Raw genomic sequence first — 26,267 nt, forward strand, 5'->3', positions numbered from 1 at the left:
CTCTACTCGTCGGTCTACTCACGTTCCCTTCTTCCAAGATGTCAACAACTACTATCACACAAGTGTGGACGGACAAAGTCCTTTCAAAACCGCATACTCTGAAATCCACTCAGATCAGAGTCGAAGAGCAGGAGATCCCGGTACTTGACACATCCGATATCCCTCTACCACCTCCCTCCAAAGAGCCATCCGAAGTCCTGAGTATAGATAAAGGGACGCCAGACAGTCATGTCCCGCGAGATCCGCGACTTATCAGATTGACTGGTGTTCACCCTTTCAACGTCGAAGCTCCACTCACAGCACTCTACCGGGAGGGTATGGGTCCTCATTTATCGGGAGGCTATACCACAAAAGCTTATACTTGGCAGGATTTTTAACGTCACCCGAGCTATTCTATGTCCGAAATCACGGACCAGTACCCCATGTCCGAGACGAAGAGATCCCCAGCTGGGAAATCAGTATCGAAGGGTTCGTCTCTATTTGATTTTCGTTCATGGAGACGTTCTAATAGGCAAGCACAGGCTCGTCGAGAAACCAATAACCCTAACCTTCAAACAAATACTCCAAAACTTCGATCAAATTACCGCCCCAATTACACTAGTATGCGCCGGAAACAGACGAAAAGAGCAGAACACCGTTCGGAAATCGAAGGGCTTCTCATGGGGTCCAGCTGGCCTGTCGACCGCCCTCTTCACCGGCCCTATGATGGCGGATATTATAAAGAGCGCTAAGCCACTACGAAGGGCGAGGTATGTCTGTATGGAGGGGGCAGATAAGTTGGTATGCAACATCTAACCCTAGGCGTGAGAGGGATGGTTGGTTTTGCTCACTGCTCCTAGCCGAACGGATATTACGGGACTTCCGTGAAGCTTAACTGGGTCATGGACCCGAACAGGGGAATTATGCTGGCTCATAAAATGAATGGTGAAGACCTGAGGCCTGATCACGGCCGTCCGCTGAGAGCTGTCGTGCCCGGTCAGATAGGAGGGCGCAGCGTCAAGTGGCTGAAGAAGTTGATTGTCACCGAAGCCCCGAGCGACAATTGGTATCATATCTACGACAACCGGGTGTTGCCGTATGTCCTAACATCCCTTGGCCGTTGTAAATGTATTGCTAACCGTATTTTAGTACGATGGTCACACCGGATATGTCTTCACAAGAGCCATCCTGGTGGCGGGACGAACGCTACGCCATCTACGACCTGAACGTCAACTCGGCTGCTGCATTTCCCCAACATAAAGAAGTCCTTGATCTCGCATCCGCTGGACCCTTCTATACCGCAAAAGGGTATGCCTACGCCGGTGGTGGCCGACGAGTCACCCGCGTTGAGATCTCATTAGACAGGGGCAAATGTGCGTGTATACTTGAAAAAGCCACCATCCCGCGTGCTATTATGCAGACCCAAGCTAACAACAACCAGCCTGGCGCCTCGCAAACATCGAATACGCCGAGGACAAATACCGCGACTTCGAAGGCTCCCTGTACGGCGGCCGCGTCGACATGTCATGGCGAGAAGCGTGCTTCTGCTGGTCCTTCTGGTCCCTCGATATCCCCACCTCCGACCTCGAAAACAGTGACGCCCTTCTCGTCCGGGCTATGGATGAAGCGCTCAGCCCCCAGCCGAGGGACATGTACTGGTCCGTCTTGGGCATGATGAATAACCCTTGGTTCCGGGTGACCATCGCCAAGGAGAATGGGAAACTGCTGTTTGAGCACCCGACTGATCCAACAGGCCCTGGAGGGTGGATGGAACGGGTTAAGAAGGCAGGAGGGGATTTAACCAATGGCAACTGGGGAGAGAGGCAGGAGGGCGAGGAGATTATTGAGCCTGAGCCTGTGCAGGACATCAATATGAAGAAGGAGGGCGTGAACAGGGTGATTGACTTGGAGGAGTTTAAGAAAAATTCGACGGATGAGAGCCCTTGGTTTGTTGTTAACGGCGAGGTATACGATGGTACGGCCTTTCTTGAGGGCCATCCTGGTGGAGCGCAGAGTATCATCTCGGCGGCTGGGACAGATGCCTCCGAGGAATTCCTTGCTATCCGTAAGTTATTCATCTTCCATAAAGAAGATGAAAATGGATCTAACACCGAACAGACAGCGAAACAGCCAAGAAGATGATGCCAGACTACCATATCGGCACCCTCAACAAGACATCCCTCGAAGCCCTCCTCAAGGGCGACATCGCAGACGACACCTCACCCACCACTCCCCGCGACACTTTCCTCACACCGAAATCCTGGAAAAAAGCCACATTAATCAAGAAAACAACAGTATCGTGGGATACACGCATCTTCACCCTTGGCCTTGAACATGCAGACCAAACCCTCGGCCTCCCAACGGGCCAACACCTTATGATCAAAATTCCCGATCCGACAGCCGGAGGGGCCATTATCCGCTCATATACGCCAATTTCTGAAACAAATCAACGCGGCACGGTGGACATCCTCATCAAAATCTATTTCGATTCACCCACGCTTCCCGGTGGGAAGATGACGACAGCTCTCGATAAACTCCCACTCAACTCCGTAATCGAGTGCAAGGGTCCGACGGGGCGCTTCGAGTACCTAGGTAACGGCCAAGTTCTGGTAGGTGGTAAGGAGCGCACTGTGCAAAGTTTTGTGATGATCTGTGGCGGTACTGGCATTACGCCGGTTTTCCAGGTTCTTAGGGCTGTTATGCAGGATGAGCAAGATCCGACGACGTGCGTGCTCCTAGACGGGAATCGGCAGGAGGAGGACATCCTCTGCCGCATTGAATTAAATGCGTTCGAGGATATGGACAAAGTGGGGAAGTGCAAGATCGTCCACACGTTGACAAAGGGCCCGGAAAACTGGACTGGTCGCAGGGGACGTATAGACGAGGAATTGATCGAGGAGTATGCTGGGTCTCCAAATGATCAAACCATGGTCCTTGTTTGTGGCCCGGAAGCAATGGAGAAGGCTTCGAAGAAGATTCTTCTCTCGCTAGGGTGGACTGAGTCCAACCTTCATTATTTTTAGACGCAAATGGCTCGTTCGTCATGGGCGTACAGGTACAGGTATTGGACATTGGTCATATGTATGTACGGGGTATATGGAGTTAAGTCCAACAAAAATGCGCTTCTTCATGTGTCATCAGCTTGAAATGACGGGTTCGTCAAGTGGGATTAGGGTTCATTGCTCCTTGAAAACAAGGGCAAAAGCATTTTTCGACGCCCCTTCACGGGTGGAATAAGATGAAGTAAACCCGTGCTGGCCAACTAGTAATATCTCTTCATATCCAATCGCACCAGGAGATGATCAAACACGTTAGTGGGCGCTTCCCTGGCTGCAAAAGCCATCTCAGATCTACTCTGACTTCGTGACGTTGACGACGCCCCTGATCTCGCACCGTCAAGACTGCGAAGATATCCAACAAGAGCGGAGGTTTGCTTTCTGAAGGTGATATATAAGCGTTTGATGACAGCCTCACTCTCATGACGCACACCTTGCATCCCGTCCATTCGCGACAGCGGGACAAACTTGAGGATTGTATCAAATATGCCATCGATCAGCTTCGCTACCTCAGCGTGCCGTCTGCTGAGAAATAAAGCAAAGAGCATTTGATCGAGAGTGTCTTCGTGGTAGGCTCGGAGCCTTGGGATTGAGTGGGCCGCTTCGATGGTGCCGTCGATGTCACTGTGGTCGAGGCGGGATTCAATTTTGGAAAGAGTGTCATGGAATCGTTGCCACGTCGAGCCTATGCCGAGCTGGAAACAGTAGTCACTCAAAGAAATGACAAAATGTTGGCAATCCACCCGAAACTTTTGAAGAATGTTCCGAGTATCTCCAGAAAGCGAAGTGCGAGTGGTCGAGTCTCGGATAAGTCCCTTCACAACTGAGACCATCCGGAGAAGCCGAAGTAAATGTTTGAAGAGACGGTCATATTTCTGGAGAGAGTGTTGAGTAATGATGGCCTCCAGAACGTTGGACGGCTTGTATTGGAGGCGAAGAAAATCTAACGCTTCGATGGCGTTCGGATTCTTGCATTTGACGATCTCTTCTTCTGTCAACTCGCGAATAGAGAAGCTCAGCTCCCCGGGAAGCTCTTTTGCCTTCTCGAAATCAGGATTTCCAGAGCCGTCGGCATACTCGACACCATAACATTCATTGAGAATGCCCATCAATACCAAGCGCAGCTCCGAACTTGCTGGAGGCCAGGTGTCACGGCTTCCTAAGCGTAGACCGGTATGGACACCACTCCGTACAACCCCAGTCTTTCGTTCGCTACTTTCCATTTCAGGATCGAAGAGTGAGTGAGAAAGTCGGGACGTAAAGTATCCATCGCCGAGAAGCTGGAACCGCCATTGTAAAGATAGGTGGTCCCTCAAATTGTGCTCCTTGAAAAGAAGATGGAGGCAGGAAAAGTCAATCAGTAATGCCTGAGACGAAAGCAAAGGTGCGAGAGAAAGATAAAGTGACGACGCTACTTCCGGAGCGAAGTGGTTCTCAGAGTTTCCGGGTTGCTTTCCGCTGGGATTCTCCAACTCGGCCGTTAGTTGACTGATCTGCTGCCTTTCCAGAGAATCAGTTGCAAGTAAGCCGTTTATATTGCGAGGGTCATCGATGTCGAAGAGGTCAAAGGTGTCTGGGTATTCTTGGGGTTCAGGATCATCCGGTTTCTCTAGGTTTGTCCCCTTCCCAGGTAATCCTCGGCGGTTGTACTTCAGAATCTCTAGTCGGAGTCTGGATTCGTAGTCATGAGCCTTCGCTTGTATTCGTTCCAGCTCAGACCAGGTGCCCGCACCACCGAGACAGGGGATATGGGCAGCCTCTTTATTGTAAGTTGCAAGCGGATGGTGGGGATGGGAGCGTTTAAGCAGCCGCAGACTCCGTCCACTTTCATAAATCAAATGCGCCTGGTCTGGGGGGACAAATGACGGCATTTGATCCGGAAGGTACACATAATCGAGTCTTTCTCGTGGCTGGAATTTTCCTTTGTCTTCGAACTTCTCGAGGAAAACAAAGCTTCGACCGCTTGTTAACAGCTCCACTGACGTAGAAGTTTCTGGACGAAAGCCAATCCAAGATTCCACATGAGCCAGCCATGGTTCGACGACTTTGAAGACGATCTCCCGGAAAAGACTCTCCATCTGACCATAGATTAGGGAATAGTGAGCTGCTAGCTTGAAAACGGAGGATATGATTTGGACTTCTGACCCTGCCCTCTCCACGGTGTCCACCATATTTGCTAGAGATCCTACCAGCTCACCACATCGTTGAAAAAGAGCTCTAGTTTGAAGTGCTGAGCTGACATGCATGAAGGACTTGAGTACATGCTTTTCCAGTGTGTATATAATAACAGACGCGGCGCTGGAAAACGCGGATAGGGCCGACGGCTCCGCCGTTTTGGTCGGTACCCTGCTAATGAAAGCGCGCACTCGCTGCATATTAGTCCCGCATTGGAGAATCTCATCCGTCAGCCCGCTGAGGGCAAGAGAGCTAGCCCCAGAGATGCGGGTATTCTTTGTGGCCTTTTCGAACTTTTGCCGTTGTTCATTGTACTGGAAAAGTACAGAGCTCCAACCCAATCCAAGCCGGAATAGTGATTGGAAGAAAATATGGTTCCGTGCAACACATTTTGGCCTTCCCGTCTTTTTATAATTGTTGTCATGCTCCAACGCAGCGTCGAAGCCTTTAGCTCCAGATTCGCTAAAATATGCCGAACGAGGTTCGCCAAAGCCACGAGCATGATACTTTTCCCACGAATTTAGGGACCGGCTAGACGGGGCTGCCAGGCCCTGGGTTTCAAGCGCCCATATATCATCCAATTCGCCGTCCGAACCTTGTATCTCATTATCATTCTCGAACTGGGTGTCACTTGACGTATCTGTTACGGATTCCGCAGATAAACTCGAGTCGAAACGAGTCGCCCCGAAGATATCCAGTTCGTGGAGTCTAGATCCATCCCCATCGAATTGATCCAAAGAGGTCTTGAAAATATCCTCTGAAAGAGCTGCACAGATGGAATATGATTAAGCTCTGGCCAGGGTAGGCAATCCAAGAGTTTACCACTTACCAGGGAGGTTCAAGCTCTCGTTCCAAGGTAGAGGCTCCAGGGGTTGTATTGATTCCAAAGTGAACTTGGAGATGCGCCATAGCCCATCGCTGGAGAACGGATCCAGTCCATACTCTTCAGAATCCATTGTTGGGGTCTCATGCCGAGCCTAAGTCAAACCGCCTTCTTCTGGACACCACCATCATCGACTTGGGGCGATTATCGATCTTCACAACGCGTGGGGATCGCGAGGTCACGCTGAGCTAGCCGTATACGGACTAGCCTTCATCCGGACTTCCGCCCGGGGCGCCGCTTCTCACTCCAGGTTGGGGAACCCGAATGATCAATGATCAAATCACTCCTTCGAATTTCAAAGAGTCCTGTTGCCAATAAATCACAATGCCTCCAAGAAAGAAAGCCAAGCTCACTGCGCAGACAGAGAACCCGCCGTCCCCAGCCCATACGCCGGCTGGTGACAACGCCGCTCAACGTACCCCAAGCTATGACCGAGTGTCGGACTTGTGGACTGACGAGCAGGAGACAGCACTGCTCAAGGGCATTATCAAATGGAAACCTGTTGGTCAGTTTGCGCCTTGATCCGCCGAGGACCTCGTATTTATATGAAACATTTCGCCCTTGCTAATGAGCGCTGTTATTCAGGAATGCATAAGCATTTTCGAATGGTCGCAATCTCCGAGTTCATGAAGAGTCAAGGTTATGCGCCTTCCCACGCCGAGCACACACGAATACCAGGAATTTGGAAAAAGCTAGGGAGTTTGTACAACTTAGCAGGGCTTGATGAAAGGGTATGTCTACAATAACGATACCTTCCGGCGGTGGAATTCCGCTTACTATTGGATGAATTATAGGAAGACTCGCTCATACACGAAGCGTCGGATGATGTAGACGGAAAGGAGGTGTACTGTCCCTTTGAGCTACCAGAGGACGAATATGGGGATATGATGTTTGAGCGAAGACTGGCGATGGAAGGCTCTCCTTCTCCGGCACCTAGCGGCCATCCCGAGTCTAGGAGGGGGAGTACGGTCGCTGATACAGATGGTTTGTTTTCACTTGGCCCGCAGTAGTAACATTGTTTGCGAGACTAATCTACCTCGATTTTGCAGAACCCCGTTCTTCACCAGCTCCCTCACGAGGAAGGAAACCAGGCCGCGGTGGTCGTCCAGCGGGACGAGGCACACGATCTTCGCGTCTCAATATGGCGGTTCAAACCCGCCGGGAAAGTTCCGCGTCGGAGGAAGAAGACGAAGAGTCTGATGAGGAGAACGAGGAAAGCGATGAGGAAGACAGTGATGCCGAGAAAGAGGATAGCGAAGAGGACGAAGGAGACGGAGATACAGGTAGCTCGCCAACTGGACGGAGCACGCGTGCCCGGCCATATCGATCCACACGCGGGGGTAGACGGGGAGGCAGTGTCGCAAGGAGGGGTCGACGGCGCCAGAATTGACATGCCCTTGCGAGTTATGCGTTTGAAAATCCACACTTTGATACCTGGGGAATAGGGTTCGGGCGTTTGCATGGGCTGTATCTTTTTATTACCTACCATTGTATGAATATGGAATGAAGTATCTTGGATGGTCGAACAACCTATTGGTTGCCATTTAGACTCTCCAGGGGCAATTTTCCTGAGCTAGTAGTGCACTGCAGAGCGAGGAAAGCAAAAAAAAAAAATGTAAGTTTTCTCGGATCATTGGAATCTAGATACATTTCAATACGTAGTAGATCACGGCATTTAGTCTAATTCATTCATGGGCTAAAAAGGGAATAAAAGAGGGATATAGTACAGGGGGTAAACCGAATCCCTTACAGACGCTTGATAATAGCGCCGGCATACTCGTGAGTCTTGGACTTACCACCCAAGTCGCGAGTGAGGGTCTACGGAACCAATTAGTATTCGATCACAGCGAGCTTAGGATAGTCGAAAAGCTCACCTTGCCCTCAGAAAGGGTGTCAAAAATGGCCGTCTGAATGCGGGAAGCATGTTCAGCAAGACCCATGTGTTGCAGCATCATGATACTGCTGAGAAGCAGAGCAGTGGGGTTGGCAAGACCCTTGCCGGCAATGTCAGGAGCGGATCCATGCACAGCCTCGAAGATGGAGCACTCGTCACCGATGTTACCAGAGGGGGTCAGGCCGAGACCACCGATCAAACCAGCGCACATGTCGGAGAGAATGTCACCGTACAGGTTGGGCATGACAAGGACCTTATCGTTGTAGGGGGTAGGGTCGGTAGTAATCTTCAGGCAAGAGTTGTCCAGCAGCTCAGCATCGAACTCAACATCGGGGAAGTCCTTAGCGACTTCACGCGCAGTGTTGAGGAAAAGACCGTCGGACATCTTCATGATGGTCGCCTTGTGCACGACACGGACCTTCTTCTTGTTGATCGAGCGAGCGTACTGGAAGGCGAAGCGCAGCACCCTCTCGGAGGCTTCCCTGGTGATAAGCTTGATGCTCTGAACAACACCGTCAACGACAACATGCTCAATTCCGGAGTATTCACCCTCTGTATTCTCACGAATCAGGACAGTGTCAACATTATCGTAAGGAGTCTTGTAGCCTGCGACTGATCGGCAGGGACGAAGGTTGGCAAAGAGGTTGAAGGTACGACGAAGGGTAAGGTTCAAGGAGACGTGGCCCTTTCCGACGGGGGTCTGAAGACTGTTTCAGCATTGCGCTTCGCGATAGTTTGGGAGGGCACATACGGCGAGGGGCCCCTTGAGTGCGACATAGTTTCTCCGGACGCTCTCGATGGCCTCATCGGGAATTGCGGTCTTTCCATCCTTCAAGATAGGGGTAACATCCACAGACTCCCACTTGATTGGCGCCTGCGAGAGATTTAGTACAACGATATGGTAGCCGGAATTATCGGCGGCAGAGGAAGCATTACTTTCGCAGCGGAGAAGATGTCCTTGACGGACTGGGCGATCTCAGGACCAATACCATCACCCTCGATCAAGGTCACAGTGTATTTTCCCTAAGAGTGCGAACATGTCAGATGCGAGTCGAAAAGATAATCCAAGCAATTTCCAAGCAATCACCGCGTCGCATCGTTGTTGCGATTATCGGCGGATAGCCCCGGCCGAAAGGATCAAAAGAGCAAAAAAAGAAAAGAGGGTCAAATTGCCTCAACATACATCAGGGCCCTTTTGTCCCTTGAACTTCGCAACTCGCTCATCGGCAGCAGCAGAGTAGGCTCGGAACTAGACAAGAGGCAACGCGTCAATGAAGATCAAACCCCGTTAGACAAAAGGAGCTGTTCGTTACCTGCAAACGGGAGGATGCGAGGCTGGGAGCCACACGTGTTGTCCGGAGGCATTGGCGGGTAGGAGCAACGAGGTTCCTTGCAGCAATCATTGCGACGAGATCCCAAGATCAGCAACAAACGAAAGGGCTGAAAAGAGAGGGAATTGGGAGGGATATCGACGAGGGAGGGGAGAGAAGAGCTTGTGTGGGAAGAGGAAGAAAGGCTGATGGAAGTTTTGATCGGTACCGCTGGAGCCGATCCGACCGCCGGGATGGACACCGTCTTTGGCGTCTTTGGTCCACTTAGAGTCTTGGGCCTCATCAGATAACTGCCTCCGGCCGAAGTCGCCAGCTCGCATCGTTACGGCCTATTATTCCCCCTTCTTGAATCAGTCAACGATATCCATCTCACTCCCCCACACTCCGAAGTCGTCGGTTTCCGCCCCTCGTGCTACCCGCATGCGCCTCGACCGTCGGTCGTCAATCCCCCCTTCCGGTCCCCTCGGTGGAGCTCAGGCCTGTTCACCAGAATGACGGACGCCGACATCGCGCATTTCTATAATTTGCCATCGGCATATCCAGAGGAATGGCCTGCAGAGCTTGATGAAGAGGACGAGGAGGAGGAGCAGGCCCTTGAGCGCCGTGGCTCGAAATCTGGCTACAGTGTTCTCGATCGGAGCAACAGCGCGCGGAGAGGTCTCAACCTAGGGTCGTTGAAGGGAAACAATGGCAGGGAGAATCTCGTTAGGGTTGATGAGCCTGACCCGTTAGGATCCAGCGACAGCGTTCTGAAGCAGCTGAAGAGACGAGGGCTACCTGTGGATGATGACACCCGTCTGCGAAACCGATTCCTCCTCTCCTCTACTGGATTCTCGCCGGCCCTCTTTCTCTCACAGGTCCACTCCGACGCATCCATCCAATCTCTAGCTGATGGGCTCAATACCCTGTCTCGGTCTATCGACCAGAAATCTGCCTCGCTGAAAGTACTTGTCGAAGCGAACTTCGAGCGTTTTGTCCGGGCTAAGGCAACAATTGACAGTGTATACACGGAGATGAGAAACCAAGGAAGGGAACAGGAGTTAGTAGCTCACCGCAGATCAGCGAGCCACCTCCGGAGCATATCTGGAGCTAAACAAAACCCCTCGCTTGCCTCTGGCGCGGGTTCAGGGTTCCGAAAGAATGCATTATTGAAGGAAAGCGATTACGGCGTGAAGGGTATCAGGGTGCCTTTGACAGAAGCTTCTGTCAAAGCCGAGGAAGTTTGGGGACCGGCTCTGGGTGGCCGTGAGAGAGAGCAAATGCTTAAGTCGGTGGTTGAGAGTATGGAGAAACACCGAGATGTTTATGAGATAGGCGGGCTCCTCTCCAAGTCGATCAAACAGAGGGACTATGAATCCGTCTTTGAACAATACCGCAAGGCCAGGGCTCTTACTCAAAATGCTAAGAACATCGCGGATACTGCTGCAAGCAAGGACCGATCATTAACCGACGAAGAAACGCATGTTATCCTGGCTCTGGGCAGGATGTGGATCGATGTTGACCAACAGATACAAACGTTTAAGCGCGATCTTTGGAGGCGTCTCAGCGAAGCCCCAAGCACCTCGACGAGGATAACAGCATCCGGTCCTGTCGAGGAATATATGGAATTAATCGGCGCTTTATTGGAGTTAGGTGTAAATGACAACCCTATCTGGGTGTGGCTTGTCAGCCGCTACGATTACCTCAAAACAAAAATTACGGCTTTCTGTGAACGATGCAAAATCGAGATAGAAATCTTGAGACGACGGCTCGCGGGTGGAACAGAGCCGACTCCTGTGGAGGTAGCTTCGTATTTGCGACGAATACCCCAGGACAGCTCAACTAGCACGCCGCCGATGCTAGACGCCGACCAAGTTATAGAGCTTTGGGAATGTGTCCACACATACTTGAACAAGCTGTTATCTTCGCAAGGAGGAATTCTGGGCGAGGTGCTGGATTTCTGGGAAGTCGCCCAGTCGTTTATCAATGGGAGTAAGCAAAAGCTTCTCCCCACAGGATTCGAGGGGGAGAGTCGAAAGCATCATAAATTCTCATCCACCGACGTCAAGGATCTACAGAAAGGTCTTATTGAACTGGTCAATATGATCCGGGAGAACATTTTGTCCTTGTTCGCTGAGCCACCAGTGGATGATGTCTCACTCCTCACCTCGCCAATATCGCCGTCGAGCCCGAGCAGTCCGATAACCTTGGGAGTGACTCCGACCGAGTCTCGTTTCAAACTCGACCCAAGGAACATGCCCCTCCCAACACCCAAGCGCGGCGAACTATGGGAAGGCTATGCTTTTTGGCCACCTTTCTCCAATTCTCTTAGCGGAGTCCATTATCTTGGTCAATTCCTAGTCATCATCGGTGCCGCAGCCGGAGAGATGGCCGCACTAGGGCCTGTCTCGAGCAGCACCAACACCGGTGAACTTCTCAAGGCTCTCGTAAGTGTCATTCGGGAACGCTCCGTGCGGATAGCCTGTTCTGCGTGGAGAAAGGACGCAGAAGTGTGTAGGTTGTTGGAAGATTGGACACGAGACCCGAAACGACGAGACCTCACGAAGATGCCTGGTCTCTTCGTTAATTTCGAAAACACCATACTTAGTGGGTTGCAGAAAATTCTGTATATCTCCGAGGCAATGGCAAAACCTGGTGCTGTGGCCGTTGTCACTCAGCCTCCTACTAAACTACTTCAGATGGTCCGCCGCGAGTTCATTTCGAGTATTGAGGCATCACTCAGCGGCCTCGTCGAGAATGCGGAACATCCTACAATCCGCGAAGAAATTGATGAATGGTCTATGTCTGGGAATGCACCAGTACATAAAGTCGACAGGACACCATCTCTCCTTGCTGCAGACGCTGTCGATTCTGGAAATAGGGTAAGTTATGTGAATACCCGCCATCGAAGAGTGCTTAACCGATATGTAGAACGTCCGAATTCTCCTTACTCTTTCGAACATCAAGGCGTTCCAGGCCGACCTTGTTCCACAACTTGTTGCAAACTTTGAGACAGCTTTCTCTGTGACATTAACCGATGAAACCAAGTCCATCCGACAAGTACTTGATCAGGTCGATCAACGACTGTTTCAATCCTACACTGAGCCGACAATCAAAAATCTGGAGAAGATTATCTCCGAAGGAGTGGCGTCAGCTGTCTGGGAACCAACAGACAAACGCCCCGAACAGGTTCGACCGTACGTGTACAACGCATTGCTCACTCTTGTGCTCGTCCACACGGAGATCTCAACCACTATCCCCTCGACGTCGTCCTCAGGGGCGAGTCGATCGTCCACGGCCGGGCAATCACCGCTGCTATCAATCGTCCTTACCCACTTATTAACACAAGTTTCCAAAGCACTCTTAACTGCTTTCAACTTGCGAACGTCTTACTCCCTAAACTCTTTAATACAAGCGACTCTCGACACCGAGTTTACTGCTCAAACGATGTCCCAGTATTCTTCAGAGGAAGCTTCCGCCTTACAGAGCCAGATTTACGTGGAGTTAGATCGTCGGACCACCCATGAGGCCCGGGCTCGCCTCCAGTCCGAGCTAGGAGAAATGAGAGGTATTCTGAAGAGATTGAGAGAGAGGACAAAGGGAGAGTTCGCATGCTTTAGAAAGCCGAGAAGCGGGACGTCGCAGAAAGCGAGTGCCACATAATCGCCACTACTGCTGGCTGAGGCGTTTATGTATCCATGTAGTAAAATCATAATGAGTCGATGATCTGGCGAAATTCCCCTTTCCCATGCAAAATAACTTGTAGAAAAGACGATGGCCTAAATTAACCTTGGGTATCATGCTTCGATATAAACCAATTTTTTCTCCCTCCCTCTATGCAGAACCCCCAACCAACCGCTGGACCCGGTTCAGCAGCACCTTACTCTCTCTCCCGAGTCTCCTCTTTCCATATTGATCTGGTCGCCTCGCCCTAGCCATCGCCTCTCTATCCTTCTGTCTGAACTCCCTCTCCTCCCTTCTCTTCTCGGCGGCCTGCCTCCTCTTCTCCGCAATTTCCAACTCCTTCGCAAATGCCCCCCGCTTTGGCTTTTGCCTTCGCCTTCGGCCTCGGCTGCCACCATTTCCCCCCCTTTCGTCTAATCGCTCTGGTCCTGAATCTTGAGTCTCCAGCATTGCCTGTCGATCTGGATGAAGCTCCAGACTTGCGGGCTCCGCATCCTGCTTCTCTGTATCCTCTTTCTTGTCTTCATCTTCTTCCTCGCGTCGAAGGTAGAATTGTTTGGGTTTAGGGGCGGCGAGTTCAGCGGCTTTTACTTTTGCGTAGGCCTTCTTGACCTTAGCTTTTTGTATGAGGTCGGCTTTGATCTTCTGCGCTGCTCCCTGTTAGTAGGGCAATTCAGGGTGCAGGCTGTGTCGTGTAAGATACTTACCTTTGCGGCGATAAGTACCGTCGGGTAGGTTTGCAGGACCAACGGAGAAGCCCTTTCTCTTCTTGTTGGTTGGGGCTTCGGTTTCGTCGTTCTTGTTGGAGGACGGCCTGTCAGGGTCTCGGGCGCGTTTGGAGCTCATTTTTTCACAGTTTTTCCGCCCCCTGTTACTGAATGTATCTAACGTGAATAGAGTGTAGTAAATCTGGGTAAGCAGTTGAAGGGACCGGCTCTTGCCCTGCGTGTGAAGAAGTTATGTATAGTTGCAAAGGCAGGCATGCCTCGGGCGGGCATCATCACGAGAAGAATTATTTCCGCACCTGTACCAGCGATGAGTGCTTACCTATTCAAGTTTAGTTAACGTATTTCACTACCGAACCGACATCCCCACCGACCCGACACCCCCATCGATTTCGATTGCTTGTTCAACGCGTTGAACTTCAAACCACCACCATGCCACCAAAACCGCGTTTATCGAATTGAAATTTGGTGGAGCAGGAGGGGAGCATTCAACTTGCCATATTATACCTAAAAAACCAAGAAATTCCGAATTACCAACGTGTAGTAACCCTTTTTAATGTACCTCGATCAACACTGCGTGATAGATGGATGGGAGTTTCTTTTTGAAGCGAGTGACGCGCCAATAGCCACAGGCTTTCTGAAACTCAGGAAGAGTCTTTAGTAGAATGGATTCTATCTAGAGATTCGCGTGGAGTTCCTTCTAGACCTGGAGATGTGGCAGAAATGGCTAATCTTCTTCTTCAAGCTGCAGCATTGACCCTCCCTCAACTAATTGGGAAGAACTGGGCAACAAAGTTTATTAAATATTGAGATGAACTAAAAACTCGATATGCGCGAAGCTATAGCTATTAGCGAGCTAAATGCGAGGATCCCCGGCTTCTAAAGGCTTGGTTTGATCAACTACAGGAGGTCCGAATGAAATATAGGATTAGCAATAAAGATATCTACAATTTTGACGAAACTGGCTTTGCTATGGGTCTAATAGCAACTACTAAGGTAGTTACTAGATCTAATATGCCTGGGAAACCTTCTTTAATTCAACCTGGAAACCGCGAATGGGTTATAATAATTGAATCTATCAATGTAATGGGGTGGTCGGTTCCTACATGCATTATCTTCAAAGGAAAGGTTTATATTGAGGGATGGTATGAAGAACTTGCCTTGCCAGAAGACTGGAGGATTGAATTAAGTCCTAATGGTTGGACTACGGATGAGATAGGCCTCTAGTGGCTTCAAAAGGTCTTTATTCCTGCAACCAGCAGCTGTACAGTTGGTTGATATTGATTGCTTATATTAGACGGCCATGGAAGTTATCTCACACCTGCTTTCGACAAAATCTGCAGCAAAAATAATATTATAGCTGTTTGCATGCCTCCTTATTCGTTACATCTTCTACAGCCTCTCGATGTTGGCTGTTTTGGTCCTTTGAAGCGCGCGTATGGGAAGATTATCGAGACGAAAGCACGCCTTGGAATCCACCATATTGACAAATTAGACTTTCTAAAGGCCTATCCCATGGCCCGTACAACTATTTTTACGCCTCAAAATATTTGAAGCAGCTTCGCTGCAGCTGGTATACAGCCATTTGATCCCTAGCAAGTCCTCGATAGGTTGAATATCATGCTTGCTATACCAACTCCACCTGGAAGCCGTGATGGGGCCTCTACAAGCTCCTCAATGCTAGCAATACCTCATATAGTTCACCAGCTGCAGAAAAAAGCATCTTTGCTAAAGAAATTGCTTAAAAATGGTTCTCAAAGCCCTTTAATATCTTCAAAAATGGCCCTATAGCAAGTTCTAAAAGGCTGCGAGATAGCTCTATACAACGCTACCTATCTGGCCCAGGAAAACCACAAGCTCCGCGCGGAAAACGAGAAGGCAAGGCAGAAAAGGCGTTGATCTAAACGTTAGATACCTAATAATAAAGGCCTATCGATACGGGAAGGTAGAGATCTCATGGTGTTGAGAAATGATTAAGAACAGGGGGTAGGGGGGTCATCAATGATATCTGCAGCTCAACCTTCTGAAGCGCCAAGACGCGCTCCACAAAAGTGTTCGAATTGTGGTATTCAGGGCTATAATAGAACTAGATGTCCTGCACCTTTAGTTACCTAATTTTAATCTATATAAGAGTTGGTTGGTGGTTGGGAATCGATTCAAGTTCAAAAAGCGCGATCGAAATCGGTGGGGTGTCGGGTCGGTGGGATGTCGGTTCGGTAGTGAAATATGTTAGTTATGTTGGTTCCAAGGTCCCAATGTTCAAAGGTTGCGTTGATGCTATTCCACATTAGGAATAGTCGAACCAGTCGATGATCACCACCAGCAAACGACCAAGAGGAATCTCATTGACTGGCCACACGAGGAGCTCACGAGAATAGCTTGCTTCCTCGAATTAGGGTGTTTCCCTCTCTTTGAAGGGCTCCACGCCGTGGGTGGGTGGCACGGCATGACTCGGAGGGAGGACTGGGCTCGTTCCTGAACGCCGGATGTTTCGACTCAGACAACCAATCCAAAGGTTCTTCCTTGCCTGTGACAGGGCATGCTCATACTATGAACCAGTAAACTCAGTTTCAGAAGGAGCATGCCAGTATTCACGAAGAGCGAGCAGCCCTGAACTTCCACTCTGACGAGTCCGTGCCGAGGTGGTCGAAGACCCCGAGCCTTGAAGGTACTTGGATCAACTGACCCGATTTACCACGCCAACCACGTCAATCTACCAACGAACGTCGTGCGAACAACTCGTGGTAAAATCCCTCATGTCATGACCCAAAATTGGAAGTGTTATTCTTTGAGAAACAGTGATGAGCGACGTTGTCATTCGCCCGGGCGCCTCTGAGAGTATGAGGTGTCACCAGCTCAACATCACCATATACAAGTTGGAATCGGCGGTAAAACACCAAGTCGCAATCGGAGGCCGGGATGAAGGGTTATTTGGACAGTGAATGTGAAAGAATCAGACAAAGAAATGACACAAGGATGATGGCAATATTTGGGACGCTTCGATGGATTCGTCTTAGCTCCAGTTTGATCAGAATCATTGTGAGGATGCAAGTGGGGAAAGGATGATGACTCCCATCCTCCTCCGCCATTTCCTGCGGTCTTTCTCCTCACCTCACCTCCCCGCTGGGCGAGATCCTCGAACCCTCGATTGCCTCAGCTCGTTCCGAGTGCCCTTCTCTAACCCTCATCAGTCTCATAAATCCTATCTTTCCTTGAAAGTCGCCTCCTTGTCTTTATTCTCGCCATACTGGCCGCCACCACTTCGGGATATCACCCAAATCATCCCACCCGCGGCATCCCAACCAAGAACCCGACGCCGTATCGGACGCCTAGCCACACCTTCCTCTTTCCCATAGCTCCTCCGCTGCGATGGTCGACACCCCTTTGGTCCATTACGACCCTTCGATCTCTCCGTAACAATGCCTATCTTTCAGGATCCCGATAATCGGCAGTTGTACGATCTGTGGTCTGATGACCAGCAAACAGCTCGAGATGAGCGTCGACAAGACCCGTACTGCTGGATAGATTATCATGAAGTCAATAATGGGCAGGGCTCATCAGATCGGAGCGATATCTCCCTCTACCACCGTCCTCCTGAAGCTCTCACTCCGACAAAGAGGCAGGCACATGATCGCGAGGAATTAATTCATTATATCAAGACGGCAGAAACCCCAAAATGGCCTTATTACTACTCGGTAAGTCAATTCGAAAGCATCATCAAGAAAAGTGCATCTAGTTTTCTCGCTCCCCACCTGATCTTCTCCTCTCCGCTTCAACCACATCCGCTAACAATGGCATAGTTGGGGATCAGTGCCGCCGACCGCCGCGGACCGCATACACCCGAGAGGTTCCCAACGGAAAGTGCGCAACGTACCAAGAACACTACTCCTGAAGAACAGTTCCGAGCACACAACGCAGAGCTTGCATCCCCGGCCGAAATAGAACGCCCTCGTTCGGCCCTGCATTCCGGCGACTTTCGAGAGGGGAACCCTCAACTTGATGGACAACAGCAATTACCACGATCACCATTACCAAGCCGCAGCAGCAATCTTGCGATTCCTCTTCTCGCCTCATCCCCCACAGCGCCATGGTTTCCGGGGCCGTCTTTCCCTTCGCGGACGCAAACCGCACCAGCGCAAGCGCTAGAGAAGCAAGTGATTGAGGGAAACCGACCGCCGGGCCCATCGTTAGGATCGTTCTCTTCCAGCTATGTCCTAAAGACGCCAACCAGCCCTCTGGTTCACCAAGCGAATAATACAGACTTAGACTTCGCCTCCCACCCAGATTCTGGGGATCAACCTGCCCTGGTCGATAAAGCTAACCGCCGGCGGACACTACCACCGGATACTTTTCGGGACTTGCAGACGTTCTCCGGACAATCCGGAGTGACCAATCCAACAAGATGGGGTTCACTGTCTCATCAATCTCACCATCCTCGCCGCTCTCTGGCGTCCTCGTATAGCCTCCAACTCGCATCGTCACTCCAAGGTTCTTCTCCAAGGCCTAGAAGGCCGTCGCTCTCTTCCGAAATATCCTGCAGGATCCATGCCCCAATGGTGGGCTCTTACGAGGAGTCGATACTTCGTGGAAGGATGTCTACTTGCCCATCCAAACCGTTGGACTTCACTGCGCAGATCGGTGTATTAGGCAAAAGTAGGTGTAAAGCCAGCCTCAAATGCCCTCCGCACGTCACCGTCCAGTTCCCTGCGGTCTTCTACAGCTATCCAACATCTGGCAGTGGGCGGTCGATCTCAGATGATAGCCCTAGTCCTTACGTGGGTACAATCGACCTCGAAAACTCGCTTCCGAGAGACAATTCACGCAGCCGACGCCGCAGACGCCATCCAAGCCCTATTGACATTCGTAATAGTCAAAACGCCGACGATGCGATGCAGAACAAACCAAACGACCAAGAATCCCTGCGCAGACGAGAGAAGAAACACAGAAGGGCAGAGTCACCGAAATCCCCCCCGGGTGGGTCTTATCGAATACCACCGCAAGGCCAGCTGCAGGTCATAATCAAGAATCCAAACAAAACCGCCGTGAAACTGTTTCTTGTTCCCTATGATCTGAGCGATATGGAACCTGGTACCAAGACGTTCATTCGGCAAAGAAGCTATTCGGCTGGCCCAATACTCGACATGCCTTTATCCGCTCGGTCAAACTACGGAACCGATCGTCCTGAAGCGTCTTTGACCTATTCCGAAGATCCGAAAGACAAGCCTGTTTTACGATATCTCATCCACCTGAATATTTGCTGCCCGTCCAGAGGCCGTTATTACCTCCACTCGAGCATCCGTGTGGTATTTGCTAACCGCGTACCGGACGGGAAGGAGAAGCTTCGGAATGAGATACAACATCCCCACCCCCGGTATTCGCCATACAAAACCTCCCGTGAGTCTAACCCTCTGCGAGTAACTCCAAGTTTCTGCGCAGGGAGAGCGTCACGGGGCTCATCTCCACACCCGAATGGTAACAATCGGACAAGCAATGAGCGGCAACCGCATCCTTTCCAACCTATTCCATCAATACGACCTGATATCGTGGGGTTGGGTAATTCGATGGCAATGGCAACACGCGCACACGAACCCGAAGTATACAATAAGCTGAGCAGGGGCGACGCGGGATACGGTGGGTACCCTTCAGGGTCGCCTGGGAGTTTTGAGGGTGAAAGTCTCCTCGCCAGAAAGCTTCGAGGACTAGATGTACAGAAGCCCGATGACTTCGCTGAACGGCGTCGGCTATGAGGAGACATTCAGTATCGCCTCAAGTGCCTCGCGACCTTTGGGGCTTAAAAGAATCAGTAATCCTACTCTCGCCCCTAATTTTCTCCCGACCTTTTCTATCACTATCTCTGTGTGTTTGTTAAGAGGAAATGAGTGCATGTCATCATATTATCTGGTTCGACTAACATATTCTCCCGGAAGACACAGGATCTTCCAGGTTGAATATCAATTCACCATCCTACAGGCATGCAATGCTGAATCTTTTCCAGCAGATGCACAAGTGTTTCACGAGTTATTTTATACCCCATTGCGCGCAATCTGAGGCATGGAGCAGGCACTCTTGCAACCATTTTTCCATATGTCGCGCGTTACTGGAGTCCCTCGAATTTTCTTATTGCGTCATCTCTTCTTCCGGCGATATTGGCGCCTAGTCTTTGGTTTGGATACGGCTTTTTATAAGACAGTCTACTCTTAGGGTTACATGTATGTATCCCAAGCACATACAAATGTTCGAGAGAACGATCGGCTCTATTGATTTTCTAAATGTCCCGCCTTTACGTACTTTGCTACCCTAGAAGTGGCTATATAGAGGTAAAATTTTGTATATACCACGACTTTCTATCTACACAGTTACCAACTTTCTCCAAACCACATTCATATGCTTTCGCCCCCCCCACAATAAGCACATATCTCGCAGAGTCAAAAAAGCACTGTCCAAATCTCTCTAGCCTACATGCTCGACAATCTCGTTGACAAGAACACCATCCTTGATGGAGCTCTTGATCTGTTCCGGGACCGGACACTCCTTGGTATCTTCATCGGTACCTTCCTTAGGAGGAAGCATGACGTTAACGGCTGCGCACTTGCTGGAGAAGATTTCAGTCTCTAGACTTTGCTGTGACAGGTAGATGGTTGCGCCATCGACCTGGTCGAGCAGTAGCGTGGGCGCGAAACCGTCGATCTGGAGGGCGAATTTGGAACACTTGACGACATCAAGAGAGCTCACGAGAGAGTCAATAATAATTGACAGGCCCTGGCAGTTGTCGATGGCGATCGCGTTAGCCTTGTTGGACACCTTCAAGATCGTCTTGTTGCAGCGGGAGATGAGAATGGATTGGTTCTGTTTGGCGGGGATCTCGACGATATCTCCGGGGTTATCGAAGTTCTCGACGAACCACTTCGTGCCCTCGAGGTTCTTCCGGGGAGGTTTCCGGATGCGCATACTCTCTGGCTTGGGCTTCTTGCTTGGGGCTGGGGACTTTGAGCGGGCACTCGCGCTGCCAGGGACGGTTGAACTAGCCCGAAGACTCGGGTTTTTGTGTGTCATCTCGGATTTGTCCACTTTTCGAAGGCCTGACGTGACAGCATCCCCCTGGTTGAGCTGAGCAAATACAGCAGACATATCCGAGGAGGATGTGTTGGAGCTCGGTTCGATGACGGGAGGGGGTGGAGGAGGCGGCGGCGGTGGAGGAGCACCTCCAGGGACGTTCAAGGTCGGCACTGGAGGAGGGGGAGGAGGAGCAGCCGCGTCGCCAGCACCAGAAACGGAGCTGCTTTTCACCTGTCGAAGCGCCTCCTGCGCATCGATTCCATCTTTATCGTTCCACGTCAGCCCCTTCGGATAATGGTTTCGGAGGTAAGAGGCAAGTGATTTGAAGATCTGGTAGTACGCCTGGATATACTCATAATGTGTGCGATCCCTGCCCAGGTCAGCATCTGTTGCGCAACCTGTCGCCAAATTTCTTTTGCATACTTCTCTTTGTATTCTTTCAGAACCTTGTTCCCATAGTATTGAATGCCTCCAAGCATATCACCAACGAAATCGGCAGGCTTAGGCTCAAAGAACCATCCAAGGGTGACGATACCTTCGGCGACGGCGCTGAGGTGGTCGAAAAGCGGGGAGGCTCTGTTGGACTCGCGGATATTGTTGATTGTATCGGAAGCCGTATGAAGCTCGGCCATAAGCTCAGGGGGCTGCATTTCGGGCTTCTTCGCCTTGGTTGAGACGTAGAGGTAGGTGCGCTCTGCCTCGAACGCTTGGAGGACGGCATTGGACTACCGGACACATGAGCGGCACGTTCGACCAGGTACTGTCGTTCTGAGTTTCCCTACCTGCTCTTCGACAAGTCCTCCGATCTTTCTTCCCAGCTCCACGAAATTGTAAACATCCTTCTTTATCAATGCGTCAAAGTCTTCGATTTGAGGCGGAAGGGAAGCAACTACGGGGGCCGTGGAGGCGCTTGGTGGAGGCTGCTTAGAGGGTTGTGGCTCCAGCGCGGCTGTGTTATCAGGGGTGCTCTGCGCATTATGGTCGTCTAATCCCATTGCCATATCCTCCAAGCGGGAGGTCGCGGCTTCCAGCCTATCGATGAATAGATACCATGAGCTATCCGCAGGTAATGTGGTCTGGGGAACGGCGAGACAGCCCAAGAAGGCATCATATATAAGGCGAGGAGACGGATATGAGCGCGTGACTTACCGCTTGATAAGGGTGGTCAAGTTATGCATATGGCTGGTCGCCGCCATCTTGTCAGGTTTCTCTGCAGCAAGGAGGCAGCAGGCAATGGAGATGGAAGAAGCGAGGCACTGGGAGATGATACTCCTACCGAGTCACTCGCACGCAGTAATCCAATCAACTGGATATTGACAGGTAGCTAGCAATGTCCGTGCGGGTGTGAACAATTGTTGATGCTGGGAGCGAGTAGTGCTGCGGTGTCGGGTTTCCAGAAGGCTGCAATGGTCACTGACGATGCTCCTGACCGTTGCCTGAGGCCTGAATCGCCGCCATGGTGGGTCTTACCGTACCGTACCGTACGTGTATATGTCTGACAACGGCTCACTGGCACTTTGTACCCATGACCAATGATGTATCAGGCGGTACTAGTAATGTTCGTACCTTTGGATAAAGAGCATTCAACAACCCCCACAAGACAAGGCCTCCAGCTTCAGCAAGCACTATCCTTGTTAATTTATTTTACTCTATTTTTTTTTCTCAATATGCCGGACGTTTCTGGGACTGCAGATGACTCGAAGAGGCCCAATGTCGAGTTCTGCACACTAGGAATGTTCATCCTCGGTATGCGCTGCAAAGCTCCTTATCACCCACAGCGCATTGCTTACCTTTGGGGTGGCCTGATTTTACAGATGATATCGACTTTGACGGTTCTCGCCCAAATGTGAAGAATGTTCTTGGTGGTGCAGCCTCGTTTGCAGTCATTGGTGCTCGCCTTGTCGCAGGCAAAGAACATTCTCGCTCCATCAGCTGGATCGTTGATGTGGGCTCTGACTTTCCACCAGAGGTCTTCGAGATACTCAAGGCTTGGGATACGGATTGTGTAATGAGGGAAGACTTGAGGAGACTTACCACACGGGCATGGAATGGTTACGGGCCCAATGAGAAACGAGGTCTGTATACACCCCTCCACCGACCTCCTGAGATGGTAACGAGAACTAGCCTTCCGATATTTAACTCCGAAGTTACGGTTGGAACCGTATATGCTATCCGATTCCCAGGTATTCTCGAAAACCTTTCATATGGTCTGTTCCTCGGCCCGTTGTATATCGATGGTCCAGGACATCCTGCGACGTCGCGAGGAATTATGCCACGCTAGGAACCCCCCCGCTGGCCTCTGCAAAGATAGGCCTATCTTCGTATGGGAGCCTGTGCCAGATATGTGCACTCCCGAGGAGCAGCAGAAATTCTTGGAGGCTTGTCGTGAGGTTGATGTTGTGAGCCCTAATGATTTAGAGTTAGGGATGATGTTCGGGAAACCATGTTGGAGTGTGGAGAGTAATTTCGGGAAGCACATTGTGGATAAGGTTCTTACGTCGGGGATAGGGCCCCGTGGGGAAGGGCATTTGGTGGTCAGGGCAGGGAAAGACGGTAGCTACTCATACTCTAGAGGCCGAAGGCTTTGGCTGCCCGCTCATCATCAGCCGAGTGCTTCGGGCGAATCCCCAGTTGTCGATCCAACAGGTGCCGGCAATGCCTATCTTGGTGCTTTGGCTCAAGGGATGATAAGCGAAGGTAGAGACACTGCTAATGCCATAACTTCAGTGCTCGGAGAGTCCCCGATTTGGCAAAAGGCAACGGCAGCTTGGGGAATGCACGACACAATCCCAATCGCTCTTATACTCGCCACCGTCGCTGCAAGTTTCGTTGTGGAGCAGATTGGCGTGCCCCGCCAGTCTACAGATCTGGAGGGAAAGGAACGTTGGAACGAAACTGAGTTCACGGAACGGGTCCGTCTGTACACACACGGGTTGTATCGATCATTCGAAGAATCACCGCAAAAACACTTGCAAATCAAGTAACCGGTCGAGAACGCCCTCCTATTGTCGTGCGGTTCGCAAAATTATAGAACATAGATCTTGCCACACCATCACAGTCTTCCACCTATCTCTTTTCTTTCGCCCTTCCGCTCTTATGAATCGTTTTTAGTAGCTTGTTGTCTCTCGTGTTCGATAATCTGCTTGCTCCAGCTGTAACAAAAAAGAAGGTGATCAGTATCCATCGACAGACGGAGTCGGCGAGATGTCTCATAAAGATGGACATACTATCGGCTGGGAAAAAACCTGCCCGGCTCTGGCATCTTATCACGGTGTTCGCGCTCGGCGCTTATACTCCATACTGCAGCGACAATTCCAATCGTCGCTGCGCACATAATGGCTGTATTAGCTCTCCAGTTTGCGGGTTGAGCGTACCAGCCTCCAGCGGGAGACCAGACTTCTTTAGGGTACCTAGGGAACATTCGTTAGTCGAAGGCATTGGTGAGCGTATAAAATAATTCTCGACGTACGGGATCTTTCCACCTCCGCCCATCGTGATTAAAATATGCGAATGGTGATTTGGGAGAATGAACGCTGACAAGCCGGGTCAAAAGGTGATGCAAATACAGCCATCCCTCGCGTCGTCACTTGTTTCACGTGACTTTCCGTCCAATAGGGCTTAGCGCCGCTACCCTTTTTCTCACACGACCGCCGAATCCCGTGACTTCCGCCGAAACAACTTTTCTTGAGCGACCGAAAGTTTGTATAGCACATCGAATGAGAACCCCTTCTTTGATTCCATCCCTAACGCTCAGAGTGCCGACTCTTCCATTCACTTTATTGTCTTCCTTTGGCTTGGGTCTTTCTTCACCCGCACAACTCCCAGATGAAGAGGCTGCAGCTCCAACGATGGAGCAGTTCGGTTCTCTCGTCGCGAGCCCGAACTGGTGGCCGATTGCAGCGACACCTCTACTCAAGCAATCGATTCCAATCGACGGCCTCAAATCCCCTACCGTCCGAAAGTGACCTAGCCGGGGAGCAATCAACCGCATCATCCGGTTCCACCCCCTTCCTCAAATTCACAAAACGCCAACTTCCATCTCCGCCAGTCCAGGCCGCACGCGAGTCTGCAAAGCTTGCCGCGCTCCATGCACGACTCTACCTCCCTTCCCGATTACCCCTCGAAACTCTCGCCCGCTGCCTAGTCGACGCCTCCGCAGACCCAGATCCTCAGTTTAATAACACATCACTTGCCCTCCTTGGCAACGACCTCCTGAGCAATTACATCTCCGAACACATCGTTTGCACATACCCCCGGCTACCATTGACGGTCATCTTCGCAGCAGTGTACGCTTACATTGGGCCTAAGACGCTCGCCGCAATGGTGAGGGAATGGGGTGTGGAACACGCTGCTTTTCCTGGTGGCGAGGTAGACCCTGGCCTCCTTCAATTCAAGCGAGTCGCTCCCGGCACTGATATCAGTGCGGAGCCTATTCGCGGTACAACAAGACCAAATGAAGACCAAACAACATGGAGAAGGTCAATTACTTCTAGCGTCGTTTACGACAACGAATATGGCGATCCGGTCATGGCACCTAAACCGCCTGCCGATCCGTCAGGGTCGTCCCCCCAACCACCCGTCACCGCCGAGCAAGCCAGTTGTTCCCTGGTACGGGCCGTAATGGGAGCCATTTATCTGCACGCTGGCAGACTGGCTGCGAAGCGTTTTTTCGAACAGCACATCCTCTCCCGACACCTCAACCTCTCAGAGCTGTTTAACTTCTCCCAGCCAGTTCGTGATCTCGCTCGCCTGTGTGCACGCGAAAACTACGAACAGCCGGTCGCTAAGATTATCAGCGAAACTGGCCGTAAGAGCAGACATCCCGTCTTCGTTGTCGGCATCTACTCTGGTAAAGATAAGCTGGGCGAGGGTGTAGGCGGCAGTCTCGTCGAGGCCCGATCGAGGGCCGCCGTAGCCGCCCTCAAGGGTTGGTACCTTTACAGTCCGTTGGAAGTGCGCGTTCCAAGTTCTACGGAGGAGCCAGGCGCTGCGCCTTGGAAGCCGGTTTATGTGGACCTGGGTGAGGTGATTGTATAGAAGCGACCCGGTGTGAGGTCGACGTTAAATTCAATTCCGCCCTGCGCGTTACCAACCAAGGAGACTTGGCAAGAGCCGCGGTGAGGACCATGTTTTATCATCTAAAGATCAGACCTTGTACAGTATGGGAAATATATTCTGTTCTTCTGGTGTCTTCAGCTTTCCTTCCTCTCCCTTCGTCCTTCCCTCTTCTCGTTATCTCTTCGGGCGGGAAACGGTTCTCAGAACAAACCTTAGCAGGGCAATGTGCTGTTATAGATATACTAGTCGTACATAGATGTTTTCAATGAATGCATCTTAACGGCGTTCACGCACGAATACCGACTCTCCGAGTCTCGGCTCATCCGGTTTCGCCGAGTCTCACAGTGAACAACCGACACCCTACTAAACCGCCATATCCTTTCGTCAAGCCCTTCCGTGGGTTGGTTGCTCTCTCCCCATGGCGATGAGGCCTTGCCACCTTCACCG

General features: G+C 51.1%; 11 protein-coding genes across 11 annotated transcripts; 6 read left to right on the forward strand and 5 right to left on the reverse strand.

Moving 5' to 3' along the window:
- Positions 1–38: 38 nt before the first annotated feature.
- On the forward strand, positions 39–3,002 carry niaD (nitrate reductase NiaD; the record flags this gene model as incomplete). The annotated part of the gene is made up of 7 exons (XM_071031918.1): positions 39–315; positions 369–468; positions 522–780; positions 840–1,075; positions 1,129–1,352; positions 1,421–2,044; positions 2,098–3,002. The coding sequence occupies 7 exons, from the start codon at positions 39–41 to the stop codon at positions 3,000–3,002; spliced, it is 2,625 nt and encodes an 874-aa protein (XP_070890746.1).
- Positions 3,003–3,121: 119 nt separating this feature from the next.
- On the reverse strand, positions 3,122–6,228 carry BJX67DRAFT_86808 (tubulin gamma complex associated family protein). Its single transcript, XM_071035558.1, has 2 exons — positions 6,040–6,228; positions 3,122–5,976 (listed from the first exon to the last, which is right to left on the reverse strand). The coding sequence occupies exons 1-2, from the start codon at positions 6,164–6,166 to the stop codon at positions 3,242–3,244; spliced, it is 2,862 nt and encodes a 953-aa protein (XP_070890747.1). The 5' UTR covers positions 6,167–6,228; the 3' UTR covers positions 3,122–3,241.
- A 189-nt stretch (positions 6,229–6,417) lies between these two features.
- BJX67DRAFT_376639 (uncharacterized protein) lies at positions 6,418–7,483 on the forward strand (the record flags this gene model as incomplete). The annotated part of the gene is made up of 4 exons (XM_071031919.1): positions 6,418–6,598; positions 6,679–6,824; positions 6,888–7,077; positions 7,143–7,483. The coding sequence occupies 4 exons, from the start codon at positions 6,418–6,420 to the stop codon at positions 7,481–7,483; spliced, it is 858 nt and encodes a 285-aa protein (XP_070890748.1).
- Positions 7,484–7,770: 287 nt separating this feature from the next.
- Positions 7,771–9,390, reverse strand: BJX67DRAFT_387980 (isocitrate dehydrogenase (NAD(+)) IDH2; the record flags this gene model as incomplete). Its single annotated transcript, XM_071034317.1, has 6 exons — positions 7,771–7,911; positions 7,968–8,687; positions 8,739–8,861; positions 8,924–9,010; positions 9,171–9,236; positions 9,301–9,390. 6 exons carry the CDS (start codon positions 9,388–9,390, stop codon positions 7,840–7,842), a joined length of 1,158 nt encoding a protein of 385 aa, XP_070890749.1. The 3' UTR covers positions 7,771–7,839.
- Positions 9,391–9,571: 181 nt separating this feature from the next.
- Positions 9,572–13,046, forward strand: BJX67DRAFT_86931 (exocyst subunit SEC5). The gene is made up of 2 exons (XM_071035559.1): positions 9,572–12,179; positions 12,229–13,046. The coding sequence occupies exons 1-2, from the start codon at positions 9,810–9,812 to the stop codon at positions 12,958–12,960; spliced, it is 3,102 nt and encodes a 1,033-aa protein (XP_070890750.1). The 5' UTR covers positions 9,572–9,809; the 3' UTR covers positions 12,961–13,046.
- Positions 13,047–13,131: 85 nt separating this feature from the next.
- On the reverse strand, positions 13,132–13,827 carry BJX67DRAFT_376642 (uncharacterized protein; the record flags this gene model as incomplete). The annotated part of the gene is made up of 2 exons (XM_071031920.1): positions 13,132–13,631; positions 13,689–13,827. The coding sequence occupies 2 exons, from the start codon at positions 13,825–13,827 to the stop codon at positions 13,132–13,134; spliced, it is 639 nt and encodes a 212-aa protein (XP_070890751.1).
- A 3,298-nt stretch (positions 13,828–17,125) lies between these two features.
- On the forward strand, positions 17,126–19,804 carry BJX67DRAFT_387982 (uncharacterized protein; the record flags this gene model as incomplete). Its single annotated transcript, XM_071034318.1, has 2 exons — positions 17,126–17,401; positions 17,507–19,804. 2 exons carry the CDS (start codon positions 17,126–17,128, stop codon positions 19,451–19,453), a joined length of 2,223 nt encoding a protein of 740 aa, XP_070890752.1. The 3' UTR covers positions 19,454–19,804.
- capA (adenylate cyclase-binding protein) lies at positions 19,805–22,159 on the reverse strand. Its single transcript, XM_071035560.1, has 4 exons — positions 21,912–22,159; positions 21,545–21,794; positions 21,186–21,487; positions 19,805–21,132 (listed from the first exon to the last, which is right to left on the reverse strand). The coding sequence occupies exons 1-4, from the start codon at positions 21,956–21,958 to the stop codon at positions 20,157–20,159; spliced, it is 1,575 nt and encodes a 524-aa protein (XP_070890753.1). The 5' UTR covers positions 21,959–22,159; the 3' UTR covers positions 19,805–20,156.
- A 194-nt stretch (positions 22,160–22,353) lies between these two features.
- Positions 22,354–24,294, forward strand: BJX67DRAFT_340591 (ribokinase family protein). Its single transcript, XM_071027807.1, has 3 exons — positions 22,354–22,508; positions 22,577–22,837; positions 22,887–24,294. Exons 1-3 carry the CDS (start codon positions 22,430–22,432, stop codon positions 23,744–23,746), a joined length of 1,200 nt encoding a protein of 399 aa, XP_070890754.1. The 5' UTR covers positions 22,354–22,429; the 3' UTR covers positions 23,747–24,294.
- BJX67DRAFT_87020 (uncharacterized protein) lies at positions 23,802–24,307 on the reverse strand. Its single transcript, XM_071035562.1, has 3 exons — positions 24,232–24,307; positions 23,990–24,172; positions 23,802–23,914 (listed from the first exon to the last, which is right to left on the reverse strand). The coding sequence occupies exons 1-3, from the start codon at positions 24,252–24,254 to the stop codon at positions 23,857–23,859; spliced, it is 264 nt and encodes an 87-aa protein (XP_070890755.1). The 5' UTR covers positions 24,255–24,307; the 3' UTR covers positions 23,802–23,856.
- A 130-nt stretch (positions 24,308–24,437) lies between these two features.
- BJX67DRAFT_87121 (mitochondrial 54S ribosomal protein mL44) lies at positions 24,438–26,093 on the forward strand. The gene has a single exon (XM_071035565.1). It carries the CDS (start codon positions 24,588–24,590, stop codon positions 25,797–25,799), a length of 1,212 nt encoding a protein of 403 aa, XP_070890756.1. The 5' UTR covers positions 24,438–24,587; the 3' UTR covers positions 25,800–26,093.
- The last annotated feature ends 174 nt before the right edge of the window (positions 26,094–26,267 follow it).

This window comes from Aspergillus lucknowensis (assembly GCF_044049455.1).
Source record: "Aspergillus lucknowensis strain CBS 449.75 chromosome Unknown BJX67scaffold_2, whole genome shotgun sequence".
NCBI lineage: Eukaryota > Fungi > Ascomycota > Eurotiomycetes > Eurotiales > Aspergillaceae > Aspergillus > Aspergillus lucknowensis.

Coding starts and splice junctions, on each gene's coding strand:
- BJX67DRAFT_86808 (XM_071035558.1), bottom strand. CDS start 6,166: ATGGATTCTGAAGAGTATGGACTGGATCCGTTCTCCAGCGATGGGCTA. Junction 5,977..6,039: donor CGAGAGCTTGAACCTCCCTG/GTAAGTGGTAAA, acceptor CCATCTGTGCAG/CTCTTTCAGAGGATATTTTC.
- capA (XM_071035560.1), bottom strand. CDS start 21,958: ATGGCGGCGACCAGCCATATGCATAACTTGACCACCCTTATCAAGCG. Junction 21,795..21,911: donor TTGACCACCCTTATCAAGCG/GTAAGTCACGCG, acceptor ATTCATCGATAG/GCTGGAAGCCGCGACCTCCC. Junction 21,488..21,544: donor GAGGACTTGTCGAAGAGCAG/GTAGGGAAACTC, acceptor TGTGTCCGGTAG/TCCAATGCCGTCCTCCAAGC.
- BJX67DRAFT_86931 (XM_071035559.1), top strand. CDS start 9,810: ATGACGGACGCCGACATCGCGCATTTCTATAATTTGCCATCGGCATAT. Junction 12,180..12,228: donor CTGTCGATTCTGGAAATAGG/GTAAGTTATGTG, acceptor ACCGATATGTAG/AACGTCCGAATTCTCCTTAC.
- BJX67DRAFT_87121 (XM_071035565.1), top strand. CDS start 24,588: ATGAAGAGGCTGCAGCTCCAACGATGGAGCAGTTCGGTTCTCTCGTCG.
- BJX67DRAFT_340591 (XM_071027807.1), top strand. CDS start 22,430: ATGCCGGACGTTTCTGGGACTGCAGATGACTCGAAGAGGCCCAATGTC. Junction 22,509..22,576: donor ACTAGGAATGTTCATCCTCG/GTATGCGCTGCA, acceptor CTGATTTTACAG/ATGATATCGACTTTGACGGT. Junction 22,838..22,886: donor CGGGCCCAATGAGAAACGAG/GTCTGTATACAC, acceptor AACGAGAACTAG/CCTTCCGATATTTAACTCCG.
- BJX67DRAFT_87020 (XM_071035562.1), bottom strand. CDS start 24,254: ATGGGCGGAGGTGGAAAGATCCC. Junction 24,173..24,231: donor GGCGGAGGTGGAAAGATCCC/GTACGTCGAGAA, acceptor AATGTTCCCTAG/GTACCCTAAAGAAGTCTGGT. Junction 23,915..23,989: donor AGGTTTTTTCCCAGCCGATA/GTATGTCCATCT, acceptor TTTTTGTTACAG/CTGGAGCAAGCAGATTATCG.